Source organism: Bufo bufo, chromosome 3, assembly GCF_905171765.1.
Source record: "Bufo bufo chromosome 3, aBufBuf1.1, whole genome shotgun sequence".
Lineage (NCBI taxonomy): Eukaryota > Metazoa > Chordata > Amphibia > Anura > Bufonidae > Bufo > Bufo bufo.
Window position 1 is genome coordinate 304,066,117 of NC_053391.1, and position 26,941 is coordinate 304,093,057.

The 26,941-nt window shown below is 42.6% G+C and overlaps 1 protein-coding gene across 1 annotated transcript in view; it reads right to left on the bottom strand.

The window, feature by feature from the left end:
• The window catches only part of LOC120993374 (PI-PLC X domain-containing protein 2-like), a 30,554-nt gene extending 7,767 nt beyond the window's left edge, over positions 1–22,787 (bottom strand). Inside the window, exons 1-2 of the mRNA XM_040421886.1 lie at positions 22,586–22,787; positions 7,852–8,312 (exon numbers count right to left, since the gene is read on the bottom strand). Coding sequence (XP_040277820.1) covers positions 7,852–8,312; positions 22,586–22,670 — 546 coding nt within the window. The 5' untranslated portion in view covers positions 22,671–22,787. The remainder of the gene's footprint in view (positions 1–7,851; positions 8,313–22,585) is intronic.
• Positions 22,788–26,941: the final 4,154 nt, after the last annotated feature.

Here is a 26,941-nt window from a genome sequence, read left to right on the forward strand (position 1 = left end):
ATTATAGTTCAGGAAGAGCACTGCTGCAGTCGGACACTTCCTCTGCCAGTCAGGGGAATGTCAGCTCTAGTAAGCAGGGGACCAGGAGAGCAGGGCAGGCCAGACAGGTGCTGGTAGTGGAAGACTCAATTATTAGGGTACAGATAGGGCGATCTGTTACATAGACCGGGATCGTCAAACAGTGTGTTGTCTTCCTGGCGTTCGAGTTCGACATATTGCAGATTGGGTTGACAGATTACTGGGAGGGGCTGGAGAAGATCCAGCAGTCATGGTCCATATTGGAACCAATGACAAAGTTAGAGGTAGGTGGACCTTCCTTAAAAATGATTTTGGGATTTAGGTCACGAGCTTAGGGAAAGGACCTCAAAGGTAGTATTTTCTGAAATACTACCTGTACCACGAGCCACACCAGAAAGGCAGCGGGAGATTAAGGAGGATAACAAATGGCTCAAGAATTGGTGTAGGAAGGAGGGGTTTGGGTTCCTGGAGAATTGGGCCAAATTCTCTGTTGGCTACAGGCTCTACCTGTACGGATGGGCTCTACCTCAATGGGGAGAAGATGGCTAGAAGGTTGGAGGAGTGTTTAAGCTAGAGACTGGGTAATTACAATATAGGAGGGGAAGACAGTGTAGACGTAATGAAACTAGGGGAGGAATGGAAAGAGGGACTAGAACAGTTCATAAGGAAAGGTGTAGGGTAAAATATATACAGAAACCTCTCAATTGTATGTACACTAATGCCAGAAGCCTGACTAATAAAACTGGTGAACTGGAATTAGTGATGTGTGAGGAGGACTATGACATAGTGGGAGTAACTGAGACATGGCTGGATGATAGCTATGATAAGTTAACTTACAGGATTACAGTCTGAAAAGATCATCAAAATGGTGGCAAAAACAATAATAAAATACTGATAGGAGTTTATTATAAGATACCTAGTATACCAGAGTCTACAGAAAATCTACTATTAAACAAGATAGATGAGGCGGCAAATCATGAGGTCATTATTATGGGGGACTTCAACTACACAGATATAGACTGGGAAACTGAAATCTGCACATAGCATAAAGAAAACAGGTTCTTGGCAATAACTAAAGACAATTACCTTTCCCAACTGGTTCAGGACCTGACTAGAGGGACGGCCATATTGGACTTACTTCTAACCAAAAGACCTGATAGAACAACAGATTTGCAGATTGGGGGACAACTGGGAAATAGTGACGAATCCTAAACTCTAATTGTGGGAGTACCTCTCACAATTAGAGTTTAGGATTCGTCACTATTTCCCAGTTGTCCCCCAATCTGCAAATCTGTTGTTCTATCAGGTCTATTGGTTAGTAGTAAGTCCAATATGGCCGTCCCTCTAGTCGGGTCCTGAACCAGTTGGGAATTATGGGAATAAAAGGATAAAGAACAAGAAAAAAACAATGTGGATAAATAGAATTGTAACAAAAGCAATAAATGACAAAAAGAAAACATTTAAATCACTAAAACAGGAGGGTAGCGAGGAAACATTGAAAAACTATAAAGAAAGAAACAGAATATGTAAAAAACAATTCATTGCCAAAGAGAGTAAAACTAACCCTAAAATGTTCTTCAAATATATATAAAAGGTAAAAAGTATAAATCTGAAGGTGTTGGCCCTTTACAGAGTAATGAGGGGGGAGTTGCAGAGAGCAATGAGGAGAAAGCAAAGCTATTAAATATTTTTTTCTACACTGCAATCACTGAAGAAAATAAACTGTCAGATGAAATGCAGAATGCAAAAGTTAATTCCCCATTAAAAGTGCCCTGTCTGACCCAGGAAGAAGTACAGCGGCAACTTAAAAAGATTCAAATAGACAAATCGCCGGAACCAGATGGCATACACCCCTGTATCCTAAGAGAATTAAGTAATGTCATAGCCAGACCCTTATTTCTGATATTTAAGGACTGACAGGGCGTGTGCCACACGATTTGCGCATAGCAAATGTGGTGCCAATATCCAAAAAGGGTCCAAAAACAGAGCCCAGAAACTGTAGGCCGGTAACTTTAACATCTGTCGTAATTAAACTGAAGGTTTTCTAAGAGATGCTATCTTGGAATACCCCAATCGAAATAAGCAAGTAATGCCATATCAGCATGGCTTCATGAGGGATCGGTCATGTCAAACTAATTTAATCAGTTTCTATGAGAAGGTAATTCTAGACTTTACTGTGGCGAATCAATGGATGTCAAATATCTTGACTTCTCTAAAGCATTTGATACTGTACCACATAAAAGGTTAGTATATAAAATGAGAATGCTTGGACTGGGGAAAAATGTCTGTATGTGGGTAAGTAACTGGCTCAGTGATAGAAAACAGAGTGTGGTTATTAACGGTACACACTCAGATTGGGTCACCATCACTATTGGTGTACCACAGGGGTCAATATTGGGCCTTATTATTTTCAATATATTTATTAATGATCTTGTAGAAGGTTTGCACCGTAAAATATACATTTTTGCAGATGACACTAAACTGTGTAAAATAATTAACACAGAAGAGGAATGTATACTGCTACAGATGGATGTGGATAGATTGGAGGCTTGGGCAGATAAGTGGCAGATGAGGTTTAACACTGACAAATGTAAGGTTATGCACATGGGATGGAATAATGCAAGTCACCTGTACATACTAAATGGTAACACACTCGGTAACACTGACATGGAAAAGGATTTAGGAATTTTAGTGAACAGCAAACTAAACTGTACAAACCAGTGTCAGGCAGCTGCTGTCAAGGACAATAAGATAATGGGTTGCATCAAAAGAGGCATAGATGCCCGTGATGAGAACATAGTCCTACCACTTTACAAATCACTGGTCAGACCACACATGGAGTACTGTGTACAGTTCTGGGCTCCTGTGAACAAGGCAGAGATAGCAGAGCTGGAGAGGGTCCAGAGGAGGGCAACTGAAGTAATAACTGGAATGGGTGGACTACAGTACCCTGAAAGATTATCAAAATTAGGGTTATTCACTTTAGAAAAAAGATGAGGGGAGATCTAATAACTGTATAAATATATCAGGGGTCAGTACAGAGATCTCTCCCATCATCTATTTATCCCCAGGACTCTGACTGTGACAAGGGGACATCCTTTGCATCTGGAGGAAAGAAGGTTTGTACACAAACATAGAAGAGGATTCTTTACGGTAAGAGCAGTGAGACTATGGAACTCTCTGCCTGAGGAGGTTGTGATGGTGAGTACAACAAAATAATTCAAGAGGGGCCTGGATGTGTTTCTGGAGTGTAATAATATTACAGGCTATGGCTACTAGAGAGGGGTCGTTAATCCGGGGAGTTATTCTGATTGCCTGATTGGAGCCGGGAAGGTTTTTTTTCCCCTAAAGTGGGGAAAATTGGCTTCTACCTCACAGTTTGTTTGTTTTTTTGCCTTTCTCTGGATGAACTTGCAGGATAACAGGCTGAACTGGATGGACAGATGTCTTTTTTCAGCCTTATAAACTATGTTACTATGTCTATGGGAAATATGTTTGTGGTAAAACACACTGCGGGTCATTCACAAACACCGGCTTTTTATGTTTTTGTTTCCATTTTGTGGTGGTGGAGGATTTGCCTAATTTTTGATGATTCATGCTCCTCATAAATTCATGCACATCCTTCTGCTTTGTGTGCCTATTGTGAAAAACTACTTCAGTACTTTTTCAACCACTTTTAATTCTAAATCTGGCGTAAATGTAAGTAAATATGCCATTGGCCCCAGACACGCCCCTGCCACTCCCTTCGCCATTCCGAAATGGTGAGGGTGGCGTAAAAATGCTGTGAAACATAATATTGTTGCATGGGCTTTTAAAAAGTCACAAAATAGAGTCTTGCATTTTTTTTATGCCAAAAAGTGGCATGATGCACTTTGTAAATGACACCCTCTGTATACAAAAAGAACACCATAAAAGCCATCCCAAAGAAAACTGCAAAAACTATGGATGGTAAGGAAAAAAATGTTTGTGCTTACTCTAGCATTTCTTTTACTGGTAAAAAAAAAGGGCAGAGACAAATTCATGTGTGTTGGAACACTTAATGGGGCACATTTACTAAGACCGGCTTTTTATGCCGGTCTTAGTTTCTCCCTTGCGCTGCTGTTAGATTTTTGTGTGTGCCTTGTCATAAATTAGGCGCATCTGTGGCAGTCATTGCACCTGGCGCAAATGTTAGTCCCAATCCCGGCACTGCCCCCACCCACCCCCCTCATCTTGCCCAACCGACGGACACTGCATAAAACCGGCCAGTTAAAAAGGGGACTTGCAACTATTTTACACCTAAAATAGTCACAAGTCCCTTCGTAAATGTGCCCCAGTGTGTTCCTATGGGCAAAAGCTATAGCTCAATAGTTTAAAGTGGAAACATCTTACTACAAAAACTTTGCGGGGGTCATTTGTTAAGGAATGCGCTACTACTTTAGTTGTAAAAATAGTCGCATGTCCCTTTTTTATCAGCCATGAGAAAATATTTAGTTGCACAACTGTTTTTTTGCCAAGTTCAGGAACTGAGCAGGACTGGGGCAGAGTGGGGGCCATGCTGTGGACTCTGGCTCCGGCAAATTTACTAGCATTTACGCCTGGAAATAGGGGCTGGAGTACTGTTTTTGCCAAGTGCAAGGACTGCCATAGATCCACCTAATTTATGACGAGGCACACTCCTCGTCATAATTTAGAGAATTTTACAGCAGCAAAATGGGGAAACTAAGAGTGGCATAAAAATCTGGTCTTAGTAAATGTGCCCATGTGTGCCTGGTTATAGCTTCAAAACTGCATCAGAAAACCGGAACATTTACGGGCAGACTAAAAACTTTGCCATCAAATTCACCTGTCATCACATGGTTCTTTTTTCTATAATCTGTCCTAGCCCATAAAATTGCAGGTCATGCCTTAGCACGCACACATAGAAATATCAACAAATAAGAAATACCACCTCTCAATAAGTTTTCCATGATGGAAATTCAGCAGCAAGTTTCTCTGAAATTTAATGGCACAAATACTGCCTGAAATAAGCATATTTTTGTGACATGATTGTTGCAGGAATCACAGAGGGGGTCATCCACTACTTTCAACCTTTGCATTGCAAAGAGGTATCTCCAGGAAAAGAAAACTATCTCACTAGCGCCATCTTTTGGAAGTGGCTCCCTTCCAAATTTATTACTAAGCCTTGGGATATGACAAGGAAAATAGCCATCCATCCACAGACAGCTGTTTCAGGATGCTTGCCCCTCACAAGTACAGAGTAGGATTCTAGCTGGCTGAATGAGATGCCTTGGTTGCAGTTTAGGTGGAGTACTAGCTCTCCTTAAAAAGACCAGCTGTGTATGGAGACTAAGAGTACGGCTACACAGCAACACTGGTCATGCAACAGCCGTCATGGCCAGGATCCCAGGAGGATCACAAGGAGCATCCCGGTGTAGCAGTGATCCCATAGAAATGAATGGGATCGCAGCATGAGTAGCATGTGTGCCGTTAAGTGGTGATCCCATTCATTTCTATGGGATCACCACTTCACTGCGATGCCCCTGCAATCCTGGCCTCAACAGCGTGCGGTGCAGCTGTACTCTTAGACAAAACTTTTTGCATATTATTTTCCCATGGAGCATTGCCACTAGGTCTTCATACCATGGAGCATTACCACTAAATCTCCATACACAGCTGGTGTCTTTAAGGTACCTAATTAAACATTGCATTGCAAAGACTGAAAGCTGCGGGTAAAACTTTCAGCAGATTGAAAAACTGCAGTATAATTCAGTTAACAATGTGTTTTTTCCTCAGTGTGTGGATGACATTTGGAAGTTTCAACCACTTTGCTGGTACTGTAAATGTTGCAGATTATCTGAATGCAATTCACAGCATCTACGCTACGTGTCGCCATACCTCGATTTCCTTTCCCTACACAGGCATCAGCTGAAAAGATTTAGAAAATGGAAACTAAAAATGTGACCTAAAAATAACATAAAGGGGGACATTTATCATCCACTGTGAGACAGAATATTGGCTCCAAAAAGTTGCAAAGTTTAATGCACGCTGTATTTGAGGTACATCTTGTTGTTGTTTTTTTGGAGGGGGGGGCTCAGACACCATTTTACTAGGGTAGGGGATGGTTAGTCAATGAAACATGATGAATGAAACTGTTCTAAAATGGGAGATGAGACATATAGCTCATTAGCAATATATTGCAAACCACTATACTATGAAATTTGTTATTGAGGAGCATCGAACACAATGTCAAAACAGCATTATAGACTGATAAGCATTCCAGACCTTCCAACTGTGCCTATTTGAGAGGTACAGTTCCCATTTTAATTGGACTGCAGATATTTTACCTTTTTCTTGAATTCAGAAGATCAGCTAAGCTTCAGAATGCTTAGAAAGGGTTGTGCGACCTCCCCAAAAATTTGTGAGAGCCGGGTAACTAAAAGCTCTACCATTCCAGCACCAAGACCCTCATCCCTGCTGTTTCTGGAGTGATGATGTCCCATCTATGTTCATGTTACTTATTTGAAGGTTGGACAACCCCTTTTAAGGAAGTTAGTAAAATTCTGTTCTTGCTCTGCTAACCACTTCCTGTCCAACCACAAAAATTAACAGACTAATGAAGTAGCTTTTGTGCCCTTAGCCAAAATGTTATGTGCTCCACAGTAGTTGATGCTCAACCAGTTCAAGGTGTTACCCTGACAGATGGGCCTGTACAGTGACAGGGAACAATAAATAGTTGTTGTTCTTTACAGACACTATGTTTGGCGCTTACAAGGATAATGTGCTTTTTACTTTTGAGCTCACTGTGGGCTGAAACTCTTCAGCTGACGGCACTGTGACTGCAGTAGCGGTCTCTTACTTAGGTTTGATATGCTATTAGGGCTCTCAAAAAGGGAATGTGAAAAATCTATGTGTTACGGCAGTAGATATTGAACCACTGTGTCAACGAACCAAGGAAAATGGTCCGAGAAAAGGGCAGGCAGCAAAGTGTCTATATGGAGGTCAGACACAGGTCAAGGCAGTGGAGGGTCGGAATCCAGTAAACGGGCAGAAAGTCAGTACTTGGGCAGACAACAGAACTGACACCTTTGCAGAATACTAGCATGCTAGAAAAACCTATTACTCAGGCACTCTACCAACCAGGGAAAGTGCCTTAAGTACCCCAAGGTAGGCAACCATAGGCTGGAGCAGAGTAGGGTGTACATGCAGACCGTTTAGGACCTGGAGGAAGCTTACACTCCCTAAGGGGCACAGGAGGAGAGGCCAACCCAGCAATCATGCTGCACGAAAGACACAGCAAGGCCAGTGGCCGGGCTTACAGGGAAGAGGTGAGCATGAGGTGGGTCTGTGCCACCAGGAAGCCAAGACCCAGGACCAGTGAGTGAAGAAGCGGCAGTCATAGGCCGCCACTGTAATACTAGAGTAGCATGCAAGTTAATGTGCTGTGGGAGTATAACTTCATTTTCATAATATTAGAGGGTATGATATTGTTTATTAATATACAATGGAGGTTTGACACAATGGCGTATCAACTACTATTTTTAATAATGGTCTATCATATAAGTAAAAGTAAAATGATGGTTGTTATCAAATTAACAAGTTAACAGACAGATGTTCTATTGTGTATTTATAAAGTATACACAACATTTTAGGTTTTGGGTTTTCACAAATGGTAAATATTGTTCAGTACTACAAAACACTGTCAGGTTCTGCAAATTCCATAAACCCAGATTTGACAATATACCTATTCATTCCAACCCACCCTCCCAGCATTGTCTATCAGTTTCTGAGGTCATGTGATAATTTTTGTTTTATTGTTTAATTTCATTGATGGTAACTGACATATTTGCCTACCTGATACTTCTTTTCCCACAGGTATTGTAATGTAATGTTTTCCACACAATCAGCTGTACAAAGTTTTCTGCCAAACAACTCGCGCAGCATATTCACAAGATACAAATGATGTTCATGTTCCATTGCATAGAAGTGGTTAAAGTCCAACAAAACAACCTCAGTGCTGTGATTTGTTAGAAAAGTGTTAATTTCTGCCAGTCCATCCCATACTTTAATTCCATATAAGCCATGTATGAAATAGATCTCTATTTCAGCCTCCTCTGGCTTCGAGGATACACGTAGGTCAAAATAGCGAATACCTGACTCCAATTGTTCCTTGAAAGTTAAATTTTGGGTAACAGACCATTTCTTCATAAGTTTTTTTACCAATGAGATTTTTGCCAATCGTTTAATTGATGTTGCCTGGTCCGGTCCAACGGGAGATTTTTCATCAACCCAATAGCTGAATGAATCATGTGATCCTGAAATAGAATAGATCATATTAAAGTTCACACTGAGGGGAAAAAAATAACACAAAAGTCATTTAGCATAACCTAACCTAAGACACTCAGCCATGGATAGACTTGATTACATTTTAGAAGACCATTAAATCAAGGGCATAGCTACAGGATAGCTGGCATAGCATCTGCTATGGACTCACTATGAACTGGTAGAGGGACTTCAGAGAAGAGGGGTAGTCTGGGATTTTTGTGAATGACAGTTACTGAGAATGTACAGCCCTGGCAAAATGTATAGAAACACCACACTTAGAGGACGTTTGCCAAGCTTTTTTACTTTGTAGCAAATGCAAAAAAAATCACAGACATGGCACAAAACAATGTCAATAGCTGAACATTCAGGCTCTGAATAATGGCATATGTGTTCCCAGAACAGGAAGCGGAAAAAATTATGGAATCACTAAATGTTAAGGAAAAACTATGAAATCACTTTGTTCAAATACTGGCACAAGGGTAAAGGTATGGACAAAACTCCACCAACCTGCAGTGGAAAATGGGTGCATGATTTCATGGATAAAACTTGGAATTACCTTCAAAATCGTGCAGCTATTGGTCAGAGGTTCCTGTCATACCTATGAAAATGAGTCTGTAGTTAGGACCTTACAGACAAAGCTTACTTACAGAGTTCTTACAGACAAAGCTGTCAGTTGAAATAATGTAAAGGATTGTGGAATTTCTTCACAATAGAAATCAAACCCATGTGACAAAAGAGGTTGGTTGTTCCCATAGAATTTAGCACATGTATAGACAAAATTGGAAAGTTATAAAAGTAAAACATGCGGGTGGACCAAGAAGGATGTTAAAGCATAATGATAAAGAAGTCAAAGCAATATGCCATGAAAATAAAAAAAATGCACAACCAAACAAGGATTCAATTGGGGAGATTTATCAAGGCTAGTGTTCCCATACGCCAGTCTTCATCCTCCTGTGCCGGAGTAAGAGTCTCCTAATTTATTAAGAAGCAAATGCCTCTTAATAAAGTAGTGGCATCTCTGGCATTACATGAGCCAGAAACTCAAGTGTACACCAGCCTGGAGCTGACGTAGACTTGAGCTATAACTTACACCAGTTTCTGACTCAAGTTATAATAAATCCTGTGTGTGGAAGAAGCCCTACCTCGTGGAAAATTATGCCATAAATATGGTGCACACCATATAATTTTTTTTTTTTTATGTCACAATAGCGGCGTAAAAGTTTTGATAAATGCCCTCCAATATTTGTAAGAAATTGGCTGAATCATATGAGATTTACAGATAAAAAATAAAAATAATCCAGCACTAACACCTAAAAGAAGAAAACAAGGCTACAAAGGCAAGTAGTCATTGGGGTCATTGATGAATCTGCATTGCTGGGACTTTTTTTCTCGGCGGGCAAACATATTGACTGCCTTAATAAAACATAAGAATAAAGATAAAACGTGACCAGCGTCTTCCTTCGTGCAAGATTTATTTTCCACCAACACAGCAGACAGGCAACGTTTCGGCTTCACATAAGCCTTTCTCAAGCCTCATGGCTTGAGAAAGGCTTATGTGAGTGAAGTCGAAACGTTGCCTGTCTGCTGTGTTGGTGGAAAATAAATCTTGCACGAAGGAAGACGCTGGTCACGTTTTATCTTTATTCTTATGTTTACTATTTACAGCGGGAAGGAGTCTCACCGCTGGTGACCGTGACGCTTCCAAAGATTTGGGACATTGGTGCTGTCCTTGAAACATATTGTTTTGCCTTAATAAAACAATCGCACTCCCCCATTCAATCATAATATGGTCTGCATGTTATTTACAGTAAGTCAGGTGAATAACCAGAGCAGATGACAATCAGTCAATGCCTAGGTCGGGGATCAGCAACCTCTGGCACTCCAGCTGGAACTACAACTGCCAGAATCACTTCTATGAGAGTTACAACAGACAAGAAAGTGTGCATGCTGGGAGTTGTAGTTACACAGCAGTTGGAGTGTCAAACGGTGCTGATCTTGGCCTAGGTGAACGTAGAAATTTGGACACTTCTCATTCATTTATCATGAAAAAAAAAAGGTGGTGATGGTGAAGTCATTTTTCAGGAGGATAAGGCGTCTAGTTACAGAGCAAGGATTGCTGTCTTCAGGAAAGACAAATCAGTTCAATGACATGGCCAACATACAGTCTGGATAACAATACTATTGGAAATTTACGAAATTTATAAAAATAATTAAAAAAAAGTTCTATGACAAGGCTCCAGGAGCTGATCTGTTTACCGCTCTCTCCAATAAAGTTGGAATCAGCTTGATATAGAAATTGTTTATCATTAGTAAATTTCATTTCAAAGAATTCAGAATGTCATAAAATTCAGAGAAGGAGTAATAAAATTATTGGGATTGGGAATTTTCTATCTTTTTTCCTTATTTTTAATGGTTCCATATTGTGTTTCTATACTTGATTTGGAATAACATATGCCATTTAAGGGGTTTTCCGGGAGTCGATATTTGATTAGTGGGGATCCCAGCACCCCCACCAACAGTGGTAGCCCTTGTATAAGAAAACCAGACAATGAGTAATGTCGGACTGGAGTTCCATGGGCCCACCAGAGGAAATTATCCTCAATCCCTATATCATTAAGGTATTGAATAGGAATAGGTATTGAATCAAATAAATAGTCACTGCTGGACCTGGCAGACAATTGCATCAGAGATTAAGGATTCTCTGGTATTCTGGTGGGACAGTTCAACTCTGCTGGTTAATGTTTTCTAATTGTAAAGAATCTATTGTTTTGGTCAGGGGAGCTCTCTCATTTATATAGAGCTCTACTCCTTGTAGAACTTCAAGTAGAAAGACAAGTGGACCTCCGGATAGGTCATCAATATCAGATCGGCGGGGGGTCTGACACCCGGCACTTCCACGATCAGCTGTTAGAAGAGAAGGCACGCGCCGTGCCAGTGCAGCTGTTTACCTGCTTGCCATCGACATTGCAGTGGTGAACAGGTGTAATTACAAGCCGTCCTATTCACTTCAATAGAATGGCTTGTTCCTATACACTTGTATAGTATAGTGAATGTAGCCGGACATCAATGGGATGGCTCGTTCCTATACACTTGTATAGTATAGCGAATGGGGCTGGACATCAATGGGACGGCTCGTTCCTATACACTTGTATAGTATAGTGAATTCGGCCGGACGTCAATGGGAAGGCTCGTTCCTACACACTTGTATAGTATAGCGAATGGGGCCGGACGTCAAGGGAAGGCTCGTTCCTATACACTTGTATAGTATAGTGAATGGGGCCGGACGTCAAGGGAAGGCTCGTTCCTATACACTTGTATAGTATAGTGAATGGGGCCGGACGTAAATGGGAAGGCTTGTTCCTATACACTTGTATAGTATAGTGAATTCGGCCGGACGTCAATGGGAAGGCTTGTTCCTACACACTTGTATAGTATAGTGAATGGGGCTGACGTCAATGGGAAGGCTCGTTCCTATGCACTTGTATAGTATAGTGAATGGGGCCGACGTCAATGGGAAGGCTCGTTCCTATGCACTTGTATAGTATAGTGAATGGGGCCGGACAGAATTTCATCAGCACAGGGTTGCTGGAACAGCTGGATCTGTATCACACATATGGGAATCAAGCCTAAAACCATCAGGCATCGCTACTTTATCACATTTCTACAGTGTTAATAACCTACAGAACATTTACATACATCTGAATGACACTGGCAGCTTGTGTTTATCAGCTATACAAATATCTGATGTCATACCGTGGATTAAGTGAGACTGTAATCATTCAACTAAAGTACAAATTAGACATCATCAGCCATGGATCTACATGTTACGTAGATTGTCCATATGCTTTAAAGTAAACCAGGATCTCATCTGGCGTCAAGTGGTGATTAGCAGAAAACTGAAGGCTAATCTTTTCAGGGGTCCTTAAGATTATCTGCCATTGCTGCTGGTGATGCAAGGTACAAAGCTTTCAGAAGTCAACATTCTGTGACACGCATGTATCCTATAATGTTTTCTTATACTGTATGCTATATATTAAATACTTTTTCATTATAAATTAGCAACAATTGTCAAATGTCAAGGGAAAAACAATGGCAGGACTATAAATCGGCACCCTTTATCTGTGATGGAAGCCAGTAAATATAGCTGTAAAACTCAACAGGAGAGGAGAGTGTGAGCTGCTCTCTCCGGGGTTGTGTTTCATTTAGGGAGTCTGTTTTGGGGTATGTATTTACTTAGGGGTCTGGTCTGAATTTATTTACGGGGTATGTCGTTTGTATTTAGAGGGTTTTAAATTTTTTGGGGAGGTCTGTATTTATTTTCAGATCTGATGTGGGTTCTGTATTCATTCAGGGATATGGGCCCTATAGTTACAGTATTTTAGTAGGGTTGAGCGAACCCGAACTGTAAAGTTCGGGTTCCTACCAAACTTTAAGATTTTCGGACCCTGGACCTGAACCCGAACTTTTCAGTTCAAGTTCGGGTTTGAGTTTGGTGTTCGGCGAGTTAATGGCGCTTTTTGAAAGGCTGCAGAGCAGCCAATCAACAAGCGTTTAACTCATGTGCCCTTAGAAGCCGTCACAGCCATGCCTACTAATGGCATGACTGTGATTGGCCAGTGCAGCATGTGACCCAGCTTCTATATAAGCTGGAGTCACGTAGCGCTGCACGTCACTCTGCTGTCACTAGTGTAGGGATAGGATGCTGCTGCTGTGAGGGAGAGAATAGGACAGAATCTGTTATCAGAAGTGCTTGCTAACTCAGCGATCCACAGCGATTTTGTTTTGTGGGTGCAGTGCACCATTTTTTTACCCTGCCCTGAGCCCAGTGGCACAGAAAAATAACTTTTATCCGTCTGTTAGTTAGGTGGGCGTCAGCGGCCCTTTTGTGCAAGTTCAGTGCGCCAGCACAGCATATGTGCATTTGTGACAGTCCAATACAAGGTTTAAATACTGCAGTTATATTCAGTGTTTAAAAAAACACCCATTTTTTTTTTGCAAGACCCTACATCTGGGGCCTTTGCTGCATTTGTCACAGTGCAATACAAGCTTTAAATACTGCAATTATATACTGGGTCTAAAAAAATACCCATTTTTTGCAAGATAATACATTTTGGGTCCTTTGCTGAATTTGTGACAGTCAAATACAAACTTTAAATACTGCAGTTATATTCTGGGTTTAAAAAAACACCCATTTTTTGCAAGACACTACATCTGGGGCCTTTGCTGCATTTGTCACAGTGAAATACAAGCTTTAAATACTGAAATTATATACTGGGTTTAAAAAAACACCCATTATATAATAATAAATTTGCGGCCTTTGCTGCATTTCTGGCAGTCCAATGCAAGTGTTAGATACTGCTGTTATATTCTGGTATTAAAAAAAACACCCATTTTGGGCAAGATAATACATTTGCGGCCTTTGGTGCATTTCTGACAGTCCAATACAAGTGTTAAATACTGCTGTTATATTCTGGTGTTAAAAAAACACCCATTTTGTGCAAGACACTACATTTGGGGCCTTTGCTGCATTTGTCACTGTCAAATACAACCAGTCAATACTGCAGTTACATTGTTGGTTGACAAATTAAAAAATTTTGTGACCGTGAATTAATTGTATAAAATTCGCCTGTCAAACTGTTGTGTGACCTCAAGAAATTTTTCCTCTTTATGACACCGGCACTGCCTTACCCTCAGTGAACCTAATTGTTGACTGTTGGCGGTTACATTGTCGCCTGACATAAACCCTCTGTTAGTTTGGTTGGTGAAAGCAAAGAATGAGGAGAGCATCAAATAAGGGACGTGGCCCCGGTCGTGGTGCTGCTGGTGGAGCTCCTGTTGCAGGGGGAGGACGTGGTCGATCTGTGCCAGCTACACGCACAAGTGAAACACCTTCCTCAGGTGCGAGTAGGCGACAGAACCTTCAGCGTTATTTGGTAGGGCCGAATGGGGCTCTATGAATGGTGAGGCCAAAACAAGTACAGGCGATAGTAGATTGGGTGGCAGACAGTGCCTCCAGTTCCTTCACATTGTCTCCCACCCGGTCTCCTGCTAAAAAGATCAGAGTTGGCACCTGCAGCCCATGCCCATTAGTCTTTCACCTCACCCCCTTGCAAATCAGCCAAGCAGTATGAGCCCCAAGTCATGCAGCAATCTCTTCTGCTTTTTGATGACTCTGTTAGCAGGGTTTTCCAGGGCCATCCACATAGCCCTGCCCCAGAAGTGGAAGAGATTGAGTGCACCGATGACCAACCACTTATGTTTCAGGATGAGGACATTGGAAGACCACCGCAGCACGTCTCGGATGGTGACAAAACACAGGTGCCAACTGCTGTGGCTTTCTGCAGTGTGCATACTGACAAGGAAGGCAGGGGTAAAAAGTGTGTGGAAGATGATGTGGAGGATGAGGAGATACTAGACCCCACATGGAATCAAGGTCTTGCGAGTGACCTGTCTCGTTCGGAGGAAGAGGCGGTGGTCGCACAGAAGCACCAGCACAGCAAAAGAGGGAGCAGGGTGCAAAAGCGTCTGTGCATATGGGACAGGGACCTAAATTTCTAAAAATCGTCTCAGGTGACATTATACCAATTTTGCCGTATACAAACCCCTGCTCTGCATAGGTGACAGGGACCTAATTTTTGTAAAATTATCTGTTCAATTGGTGGGTGACATGATCACAGTTTTGCCGATGAAAAACCCCTGCTCTGCATAGGTGACAGGGACTTAAATTTCTAAAATTCGTCTTTAATTGACGCGTGCCACCTCCTTTCATTCGATCCTTCCGCTTTAACAACTTGTCCCACATTTCCGCTCCATCCATTTCAGCCATTAACCTCCCTTGGATGTGGTATCTCTTTCTCATGCTCCCTCTCCAGCGTGGAACCCTGATTTACCGTTACCCGTGATCAACATGGTAGGCGCAGAAAAGAACATCGAAAGTTGATAGAGAAGATATCCAATTGGATCGTGGACATCAAGGGGAAGTGCGACATGGTGGAGCAGTATGTGTGCACACGCCTACACGTACTGACTGATGGGTCTGCCCCCTTCAACTTCTGGGTCTCCAAATTGGGCACATGGCCTGAGCTTGCCCTTTACACCTTGGAGGTGCTGGCCAGTGTATTGTCTGAACGTTTGTTTAGCACGACTGGAGGGGGTTATCACAGGTTATATTTCCCAATGTTTTGGGGTCTACCCAAATTTAAACAAAAAAAATAAAATAAAATAAAAAACAAAACCAAAAACCAGTGTTGGCTACCTCCTCCACCGCCGCTTCCACCTACACCGCCACATCTACCGCCTCCTCAACCTCCTCCTCAACCTCCTCCTCCTAGATCAAGATTTTTTTTATTTTTTTTATGTATTTTATTTTAAGTCATTTCCCTATCTACATTTGTTTGCAGAGCACTTGCCATGCTCTTAACCACATTTTGCTGCCATTTGCAGCCCTCTACCCCTTGCCGTTACTTTTTTAGAGCCATTTTAGTGCTCAAAAGTTCGGGTCCCCATTGACTTCAATGGGGTTCGGGTTCGGGGTCAAGTTCGGGTCCCGAACTCGAACTTTTTTGTGAAGTTCGGCGGAACCCAAACATCCAGGTGTCCGCTCAACTCTATATTTTAGGGGTCTGCATTTATTCAGGGATCTGTTTTTGTTCAGGAGTCTGGATATTTTGGGGGTAGGGGGGTGATATTACATTACCGTATGTTTATTTAAGGACTTTGGGGTATATTTTATATATATATATACAGTACAGACCAAAAGTTTGGACACACCTTCTCATTCAAAGAGTTTTCTTTATTTTCATGACTATGAAGGCATCAAAACTATGAATTAACACATGTGGAATTATATACATAACAAACAAGTGTGAAACAACTGAAAATATGTCATATTCTAGGTTCTTCAAAGTAGCCACCTTTTGCTTTGATTACTGCTTTGCACACTCTTGGCATTCTCTTGATGAGCTTCAAGAGGTAGTCCCCTGAAATGGTCTTCCAACAGTCTTGAAGGAGTTCCCAGAGATGCTTAGCACTTGTTGGCCCTTTTGCCTTCACTCTGTGGTCCAGCTCACCCCAAACCATCTCGATTGGGTTCAGGTCCGGTGACTGTGGAGGCCAGGTCATCTGGCGCAGCACCCCATCACTCTCCTTCATGGTCAAATAGCCCTTACTTTCAAAGTTTTCCCAATTTTTCGGCTGACTGACTGACCTTCATTTCTTAAAGTAATGATGGCCACTCGTTTTTCTTTACTTAGCTGCTTTTTTCTTGCCATAATACAAATTCTAACAGTCTATTCAGTAGGACTATCAGCTGTGTATCCACCTGACTTCTCCTCAACGCCACTGATGGTCCCAACCCCATTTATAAGGCAAGAAATCCCACTTATTAAACCTGACAGGGCACACCTGTGAAGTGAAAACCATTTCAGGGGACTACCTCTTGAAGCTCATCAAGAGAATGCCAAGAGTGTGCAAAGAAGTAATCAAAGCAAAAGGTGGCTACTTTGAAGAACCTAGAATATGACATATTTTCAGTTGTTTCACACTTGTTTGTTATGTATATAATTCCACATGTGTTAATTCATAGTTTTGATGCCTTCAGTGTGAATCTACAATTTTCATAGTCATGAAAATAAAGAAAACTCTTTGAATGAGAAGGTGTGTCCAAACGTTTGGTCTGTACTGTATATATATATATATATATATATATATATAAGAAATGAAGGTCAGTCAGTCAGCCGAAAAATGCTAAGGGCCAACAAGTGCTAAGCATCTCTGGGAACTCGTTCAAGGCTGTTGGAAGACCATTTCAGGGGACTACCTCTTGAAGCTCATCAAGAGAATGCCAAGAGTGTGCAAAACAGTAATCAAAGCAAAAGGTAGCTACTTTGAAGAACCTAGAATATGACATATTTTCAGTTGTTTCACACTTGTTTGTTATGTATATAATTCCACATGTGTTAATTCATAGTTTTGATGCCTTCATAGTCATGAAAATAAGGAAAACTCTTTGAATGAGAAGGTGTGTCCAAACTTTTGGTCTGTACTGTATATATATATATATATATATATATATATAGCTTTTTTTATATACTCTGCGGTCCTGGTTAGAGATCTGTATTTATTTAGGGGGTCTGCAGTTATTTTCATGTGCCTTTTCTGGCGTCTACTCTGAGGTCTGCATCTATTTCTGGGTACATATTTATTCAGGGGCATGTATTCTATGGTGTGGTCCGAAGTATATATCTATTCTGGAGTCTATATTTGGTGGGTAGATATAATACACACCTACCATAGGATTAAAGGGCATCTGTCAGCATATTTGTACCAATGAAACTGGCTGACATGTGCGCATGGCAGCTGAAGGCAACTGTGTCAGCCCCGTGTTCATAGAATTTCAGAAAATTTCCTAGAGAAAATTCAGAACCAGTTACTAGAGAAATTTACAGTTGTGCAGGAAAAATGTCTCAATATTTGAAAAAAAAATCAAAAATTGATGATTTTTAGCTCAAAATGAGTACAATAATAAAAAAAAATTCCCACCAAAGGTGTATATAGCCTTTAAGCATGAGCTGTACAAAATCACTCATTTCAGTCCCCATGCCCAGAGCTGCTCACAATCGAATATCCATACATTACATGGCCACCCCAGGGTTAAATTCAGCAACTGTTTATAATGTATAACATTTTATAATGTAAAGTATTGTAATAATTTTCATAAAGGAAGATGTTTTCTTTTATTCATGCTCTAGATAGAAAACTAGCTGCAGAAATGGATGTTTTCAGTACCATATCACAGTGTCATTTTGTTTAAAGTATGTCTTTCATCTTATATTGCCCCCAGATGCTCAAAATTAACTCATCAATGTTTGCATTTATGATGGTACTAAACATATGTTCTCCTATACTGGACAGGGAACATGCTGCTTTGTGCCATCATCAGTTGGTATGGAAACGTACAATTCCAGAGCACCTTATTATATATTCCTCAGACAGTAAGAATGGCACATTGTACTTATAAATATGCAGTGTTATCATGGCACTAGCAATAGTGTGTGATATATCTCTATTATTAGGATTGTGTACTCTGTGCTTTTGTATGGATCAAATATTAGCAGCAACCTTATGAAAAATAAAGCCTTCAATTTGCATTGAGGGAGTTCCCATTATAGGCTATCTCACGTCAGCAAATGGCATTTATCATGTAGAGAAAGTTAATACAAGGCACTTACTAATGGATTGTGGTTGTCCATATTGCCTCCTTGGCTTCATTCATTTTTCTATCACATTATATTCAGCAGTGGTGATCGTGCTTGCGTACTATAGGAAAATGCCTGCCGGTATTATGGGAGTGCCCACAGGTTGGAGCTTTTTCCTACAGTATGCAAGCACGACCACCACTGTTGGATTGCAGGGTGGTCGTAACCATGGAAAAATGAATCAAGCAAGCAAAGGAAACAATATGGATGATTTAAATATATGTTAGTAAGTGCCTTGTATTAACTTCTCTACATGATAAATGCCATTTGCTGAAGTGAGACAGTCCCTTTAATTCACACAATGGAAGTAAACCTCACATAATTTCTGCTGCCGAACAATAATAAAGAGCAAGAAATATGCATAAGCTTTCATATGATATAAAAAGATTAATTTGTTAAATACTACTGACACATCATAGAAGAAAAGCAAACAGTAGGTTCCAGCAAGGTCCTTGGATTCAGGTCATTAACAATCTACAGTTAATCCTATAATTAATGGATTAACTTCTTAGACAATCCTCTTTAACAAATCCAGCCACAAATGCCTGGTGTTCGACCATGCACATTGTGAGTAATATTAGATGTGTTCCCATGTAACACATTATATTTAGAGCATTGAGATGTTTGGAAATCCATCTGACTTTCTACTGGTCCAACAGCATTAAAAGGTCTGACCCAGAATGACACATTGATGCTCTGATGCTCTCCATTGCCCTGCGCTGCATTGCGCAGGACTCAGGCTGTTTTGTTTATATTTTTACACTGCTAGGCGGAGGCTTCCACCTAGCAATGTCCCCGGTGATGTCACTGGCAGAAATGGGCGGGCTTTAGAGATGCACTAGGCTGTTTTACAGGCTAGGGCAGCGCTAAAGACTGCCCAATAGTGCCAGTGACATCACAAGGCTCACTGCTAGGTGGAAATCTCCGCCTGGCATTCTGATACCCAGTACGTCATCGGATCTGCTGAAAAAGCCCTTGCCCTGCGCGACTCAGCACAGGGCAAGGGAGAGCACTCGAGCATGAAATTCTCCGATGCTCCTCTCAAAGGGGCATGGGTGAAGAAGGGGTTATGTCGAGGTTTAGCTCTGAACCCGGACAACTGCTTTAAATATTGATGACCTATCCTGAGGATAAATTATCAAAATCTGATCAGTGAGTTCCAATTCCCAACACTTAGCTGTTTCAAGAGGCCGCATCACTCAGATGAGTACTACAGCCTCTTCATACTATACCAAGCCCACGCTGTACATTGTATATTAGCTGTGCTTGTTATTGGAGGTCAATGCCATTTACTTGAATATGACACTTCTGCAGAAAGGCTATGTGACCGATGAACATGACGTCACAGGCCATGGAACATGGCCATGCAGCCTCTGAAAACAGCTGATTGACGGTGGTATTCAGAGTCTCATCCCTATCAATCAGAAATTGAAAAAGTGCTTTGACTCTGCAGTTGCCTGTTATTGCTGAAAAATGTTAGGATTAAGACATATTTTGTCCTTCATGTATTTGTGTGATTAGACTGCAAGGGAACAAAGCAAAAAAGCTGTGAAAAGAGCTGAATTCTTGATCATTCTAAAAAAACATTCTAAAATGGGCTTGATATCAATATTGGTACCTTCTAGAAAGGATAAGACACAATTGCTTTGCAGTGAGACTTCTGGTGGACTTGGTATCACAATCTTCTGTAATCTCGGAGAAAGGTCATCACTCACATGCACACCATACACACCGCGTCTCAGCCTTTTGTCTATTCCTCCATACAGCCGTACAGTTGCATATATCTTGCACCGGCCACAATGTTGAAAAAAGAAAAGGTATACTGATGTATGCCAGCCTGACCATGGATATGGCCGTAGGGCTCATATGCAACGTGTACACAGCCTTGACAAAAAAGTAATAACATGGTGTGTAAGGAAGTTCAAAATTAGGCAATGGCTAAGTACAGTATGTCAATTTAATGGCTACAAGACTATCCTCAAAGATCTTAATGCTTCTGTGACCACTGTTGTCAATATTCCTGAGAATTTAAGGGGCCCATCGGACAGCAGCCAATGTTCCTGGACATGGCTTGAACAAAAAAGTGACCCAAAATTCATGAGAAAGATTGTATATAAAGTGTAAGCTCTTGTTTCTCAAAATACACAGATGGTATGCAGTAACTGTTCCAGCCATCTACATTAAAGAGGATGTATTACAAGGTCTGTAAAAGAGAAATATTTCATTTAATTATAGAAGATTTTTATTTGGTTACCTTTAAAGAGATAACCTTTATTATTGCCTAAAACGTTCCTGTGGGACTGCCACTTTAGAGACACACAGCAGTACAACAGCAGTCTCCAAGAAAAGATGGAGGTTAGGAAGTGGCCCCTTAACCCCCCATGACGTACCCGTTAAAGGGTTGTATGGAGCAGGCTCACGAGCTGATCTCGCTCCATACGCCACTGCTGCCGACTGTATAATACAGCCGTGAACAGGATCGGGGATCACCCTAACACCTCAGATGACGCTGTAAATAGCCACTGCGGCATTTGAGGGGTTAGACGGCTTCCCCGTCCTCCAATCGGACCCCTGCAGGGTGAAATTGCGGGGCTCTGATCGGTTGCTATGACAGCCTGGGACCTTATGAACACTCCATGTCATAGTGAGCTGCCTTGATGAAGCTGGAATAGTGAAATCGGTCAGGAGGAAACAAAGAGCCCATTTTATGTTTTAATGACTTATAAAGTAAGTAGGACCATTTGTTGAATTTTATCCTAATTCCCAGATGCTGATTCAGGTGGAACCAAAGACCTTGGAGTATGTGGAACTCTTTGGAAGAGCATAGGTAGACGTGGTGTACTACTGCAGGTGCTTCTCAAACAATTCCCACAGTGTTCCGGGAGAGGGGTGAAGGATAAGCACCCGTATAAAGCATTAGGAATGTATACTACCTGCTATACCTCTGGGCTGCTCCATATCTGCATACATATTAGGGCGCATTCAGACGACCGCAACGTGTTTTGCGGACTGCAAACACGGATACCGTCTGTGTGCCTTCCGCAATTTACAGAACGGGCGGCCCATTACAGAAATGCCTATTCTTGTCATGCTCTATATTTTTGTGGGGCCGCAGAACGGAACAACGGATGCGGACAACACACAGTGTGCTGTCCGCATCTTTAGCAAATGAATGGGTTGAAACCCGTTCCGCAAAATTGTGGAACGGATGCAGACCCATTCATACGGTCATGTGAATGAGCCCTTAGGGAGAGTTCACATCACCGTTACTTTTCTGTTCTTCTGATCCGTCAGGTGAAAAAACTGATTCTGTAAAAAAAAAAACGGATCCTGAGCATCCATGATGCACATTTAGCATTCGTTTGAGCCATTTCCGTTACTTTTGGATAGATAAAAAAAAGTATTTTTTGTATTTTTTTACAGGATCCGTTTGTTCTAAGATGGATCAGAAGAACATAAAATGAAACTGTGATAGGGGTCCCATTATGGAGAAAAGCTCCGGTCCCAGAGGTGGATATCCCAAAATGTCTAGATGACAATAACCCTTCATACTGGGAGAGCTGCTTTTCCTTTCCAAGAAACTGGTCTAGGAAATGTTCCTAGAATGGTTTCCTACTGAATACACCACAGGAAACCTCACACGTCTTTGATTCTAGCTGAAGACGACAGAGAAAAGCTACAAACACACAGAGAAATAGGGACTTGTCCTCCTTTACTACCATTGCAGTTCTTTTCACTGCAGTAAAACCGCCATGACCACGCACAGCGTTTCCTACTAATGACAGCTATTACTGGAATACCAGCTACAATCTTCTTCATGTAAATCACAGTCCTGTGAACCCCCATGAATTTCTGTATATGTGCCAGGCAGTGGGGGTAGCCAGTGTAAGAAAGCTACATACAGTGATGCCAGGAGAACATATTCCACAGAATTGGTAATGACTATGACAATAATATAACAGTTTCTCTATTCCATTACAGTTATTTGCATAATAAAAGGAAAATACCTGGTATAGCCAAGTTGGCCAGTGGCATAGTACTTAGGCATACTGGCAGGGCACCCATCCAGTCCTCATTGCACTTCACAGCCATCACTTACTCCTGGTAAAGGGATGGATCATAATAAGGATCAGAATATTCCCAGGCACATCCCACGCCAGTCAGCCTGCTAGTTGTTGCTGTGTGCTCAGGTAACACTTCCTGACTTGCCGGCTGCATATCTTCCGCATTGTCAGCCCCAGTGACAGCTCTGTGTGTGACAGCCAGCCAGGCTAAGCTTATTAGCCGCACTGCTAGCTTAGCTGGGCTGTGACAGCAGAGACTGGCAGGTGTTCCTCAGGCAATGCGCCATCTTGTGGTGAAAGCCCGGTATAACAGTCTGCACTACCTAAAAGGCTTATGAAGTAGTTTGTAAGGGCTCTTTCACACCTGCGTTCTTTTCTTCCGGCATAGAGTGTCGGGGCTCTATGCCGGAAGAATCCTGATCAGTTTTATCCTAATGCATTCTGAATGGAGAGAAATCCGTTCAGGATGCATCAGGATGTCTTCAGTTCCGGAACGGAACGTTTTTTGGCCGGAGAAAATACTGCAGCATGCTGCGCTTTTTGCTCCGGCCAAAAATCCTGAAGACTTGCCGCAAGGCCGGATCCGGAATTAATGCCCATTGAAAGGCATTGATCTGGATCCGGCCTTAAGCTAAACGTCGTTTCGGCGCATTGCCGGACCCGACATTTAGCTTTTTCTGAATGGTTACCATGGCTGCCGGGACGCTAAAGTCCTGTTTGCCATGGTAAAGTGTAGTGGGGAGCGGGGGAGCAGTGTACTTACCGTCCGTGCGGCTCCCGGGGCGCTCCAGAGTGACGTCAGGGCTCCCCAAGCGCATGGATCATGTGATCGCATGGATCACGTCATCCATGCGCATGGGGCGCTTTGACGTCATTCTGGAGCGCCCCGGGTGCCGCACGGACTGTAAGTATACTGCTCCCCCGCTCCCCGCTCCTACTATGGCAACCAGGACTTTAATAGCGTCCTGGGTGCCATAGTAACACTGAAAGCATTTTGAAGACGGATCCGGGGTGTAATTCCGGCAAGTAGAGTACACGCCGGATCCGGACAACGCAAGTGTGAAAGAGGCCTTAACTTACCTTAGTTTGTTAAAAACATGGTCAATTTAAAAAAATGCGTGCGTATGAGATAATATATACACATAAAAAACAGTAAGTATAGGGCCAGCCATTTTTTGTTGTTGGGGAGCATAATCTTGGAGGAAGTCCCACCCCCCAGGCATGTCTAGGACATGAGTTGTGGGTCTGCTAGTCAATGTAGTGCCACCCACTTCATCTGAGAATAGGCTAGGTTCTAGTGAGGGGGAACTCTGGTGTCATCATGGGTTCAGTCAATTACCTCATCAGAATATTGCCAGGAAACTTATAGTCAAAACAGGGGCCAGCGGCAGAGAACACTGGACAGTATAAATTGTCCTAAACATAAGAGGAGCTCCACAAACACAACAGCAGCACTATAACAAAATATGGCAGTCCACCGTCTGGGAATGATCCTGTCATATTGAACATTGTGTCTGATCTGAAGGAAGCATGTTATAGATCAGGAGGCGCTCAGCAGATTAATATATAGGTTTGTGGGCAAAGATTCAGAAGCCTTAGACCTCATGCACACGACCGTTGTTTTGGTCCGCATCCGAGCCGCAGTTTTTGTGGCTTGGATGCGGACCCATTCACTTCAATGGGGTCGCAAAAGATGCGGAAAGCACTCCGTGTGGTGTCCACATCCATTGCTCCATTCCGTTTTGCGGACAAGAATAGGCAGTTATATCAATGGCTGTCCGTGCCGTTCCGCAAATTGCAGAACGCACACGGACGCCATCTGTGTTTTGCAGATCCACAATTTGCGGACTGTAAAACACACAACGGTCGTGTGCATGAGGCCTTATTCACACGTCAGTGTTTTGGTCAGTGATTTCCACCAGTGATTGTGAGCAAAAACCAGGATTGGAGCCTCCACAAACATAAGGTATAAAGGAAAGATCTGCTTCTGTTCTGTTTAGTCGCATCAGGTTTCGGCTCAAAATCACTGATGGAAATAACTGACGGAACACTGACGTGTGAATGAGGCTTAAGACCTATTGCACACGACCGTAGGTGTCCCGTGCTGCGGACCGCACATGCACGGCGCCGTTCCGTGGGCATTCCGCATCACGGATGCAGACCCATTCACTTCAATGGAGATGTGGAACGGAAGAACTGAACCGTACGGAAGCACTACAGAGTGCTTCTGTGGCGTTTGGTCCCGTACTTCCGTTCCGCAAAAAGATAGAACATGTCCTATCTTTTTGAGGAAACGGGCGGATCGCAGACCCATTAAAGTAAATGGGTCTGCAATCTGCTGCCGCTGCCACACGGTCAGTGTTCGGCACGGCCATGGGGCACACACGTTCGTGTGCAAGAGGCCTAACTCTTTTAATCATTTCAATTTAGGTTCATTCTGGGCTTTGAAGTCAAGGAGGAGGTCCTATAAGTGATTGACAGGTATGTCTGTATACACAGTCATAGAGGGAAGGCTGTCAATGACTGATAGGACCGTGTCCTTGTCTTCAGTCAGTGACTGACAGCTATCTCTGTATACACAGTCATAGAGCGAAGGCTGTCAGTCACTGATAGGACCTCCTCTTTGTCTTCAGTCAGTGACTGACAGCTATCTCTGTATACACAGCCATAGAGGGCAGGCTGTCAGTGACTGATAGGGCCGTCTCCTTGTCTTCAGTCAGTGACTGACAGCTATCTCTGTATACACAGTCATAGAGGGAAGGCTGTCAGTCACTGATAGGACCGTCTCCTTGTCCTCAGTCAGTGACTGACAGCTATCTCTGTATACACAGTCATAGAGGGAAGGCTGTCAATCACTGATAGGACCGTCTCCTTGTCTTCAGTCAGTGACTGACAGCTATCTCTGTATACACAGTCATAGAGGGAAGGCTGTTAGTCACTGATAGGACCAACTCCTTGACTTCAGTCAGTGACTGACAGCTATCTCTATATACACAGTCATAGAGGGAAGGCTGTCATCACTGATAGGACCGTCTCCTTGTCTTCAGTCAGTGACTGACAGCTATCTCTGTATACACAGTCATAGAGGGAAGGCTGTCAGTCACTGATAGGACCGACTCCTTGTCTTCAGTCAGTGACTGACAGCTATCTCTGTATACACAGTCATAGAGGGAAGGCTGTCAATCACTGATAGGACCGTCTCCTTGTCTCCAGTCAGTGACTGACAGCTATCTGTGTATACACAGTCATAGAGGGAAGGCTGTCAGTCACTGATAGGACCGTCTCCTTGTCTCCAGTCAGTGACTGACAGCTATCTCTGTATACACAGTCATAGAGGGAAGGCTGTCAATCACTGATAGGACCGTCTCCTTGTCTTCAGTCAGTGGTTGACAGCTATCTCTGTGTACACAGTCATAGAGGGAAGGCTGTCAGTCACTGATAGGACCGTCTCCTTGTCTCCAGTCAGTGACTGACAGCTATCTCTGTATACACAGTCATAGAGGGAAGGCTGTCAATCACTGATAGGGCCGTCTCCTTGTCTTCAGTCAGTGACTGACAGCTATCTCTGTATACACAGTCATAGAGGGAAGGCTGTCAATCACTGATAGGACCTCCTCCTTGTCTTCAGTCAGTGACTGACAGCTATCTCTGTATACACAGTCATAGAGGGAAGGCTGTTAGTCACTGATAGGACCGTCTCCTTGTCTCCAGTCAGTGACTGACAGCTATCTCTGTATACACAGTCATAGAGGGAAGGCTGTCAATGACTGATAGGACTGCCTCCTTGTCTTCAGTCAGTGACTGACAGCTATCTCTGTGTACACAGTCATAGAGAGAAGGCTGTCAATCACTGATAGGACCGAATCCTTGACTTCAGTCAGTGACTGACAGTTATCTCTGTATACACAGTCATAGAGGGTAGGCTGTCAGTCACTGATAGGACCAACTCCTTGTCTTCAGTCAGTGACTGACAGCTATCTCTATATACATAGTCATAGAGGAAAGGCTGTCAGTCACTGATAGGACCTCCTCCTTGTCTTCAGTCAGTGACTGACAGCTATCTCTGTATACACAGTCATAGAGGGAAGGCTGTCAGTCACTGATAGGACCGTCTCCTGGACTTCAGTCAGTGACTGACAGCTATCTCTGTATACATAGTCATAGAAGGAAGGCTGTCAGTCACTGATAGGACCGTCTCCTTGTCTTCAGTCAGTGACTGACAGCTATCTCTGTATACACAGTCATAGAGGGAAGGCTGTCAATCACTGATAGGACCGACTTCTTGTCTTCAGTCAGTGA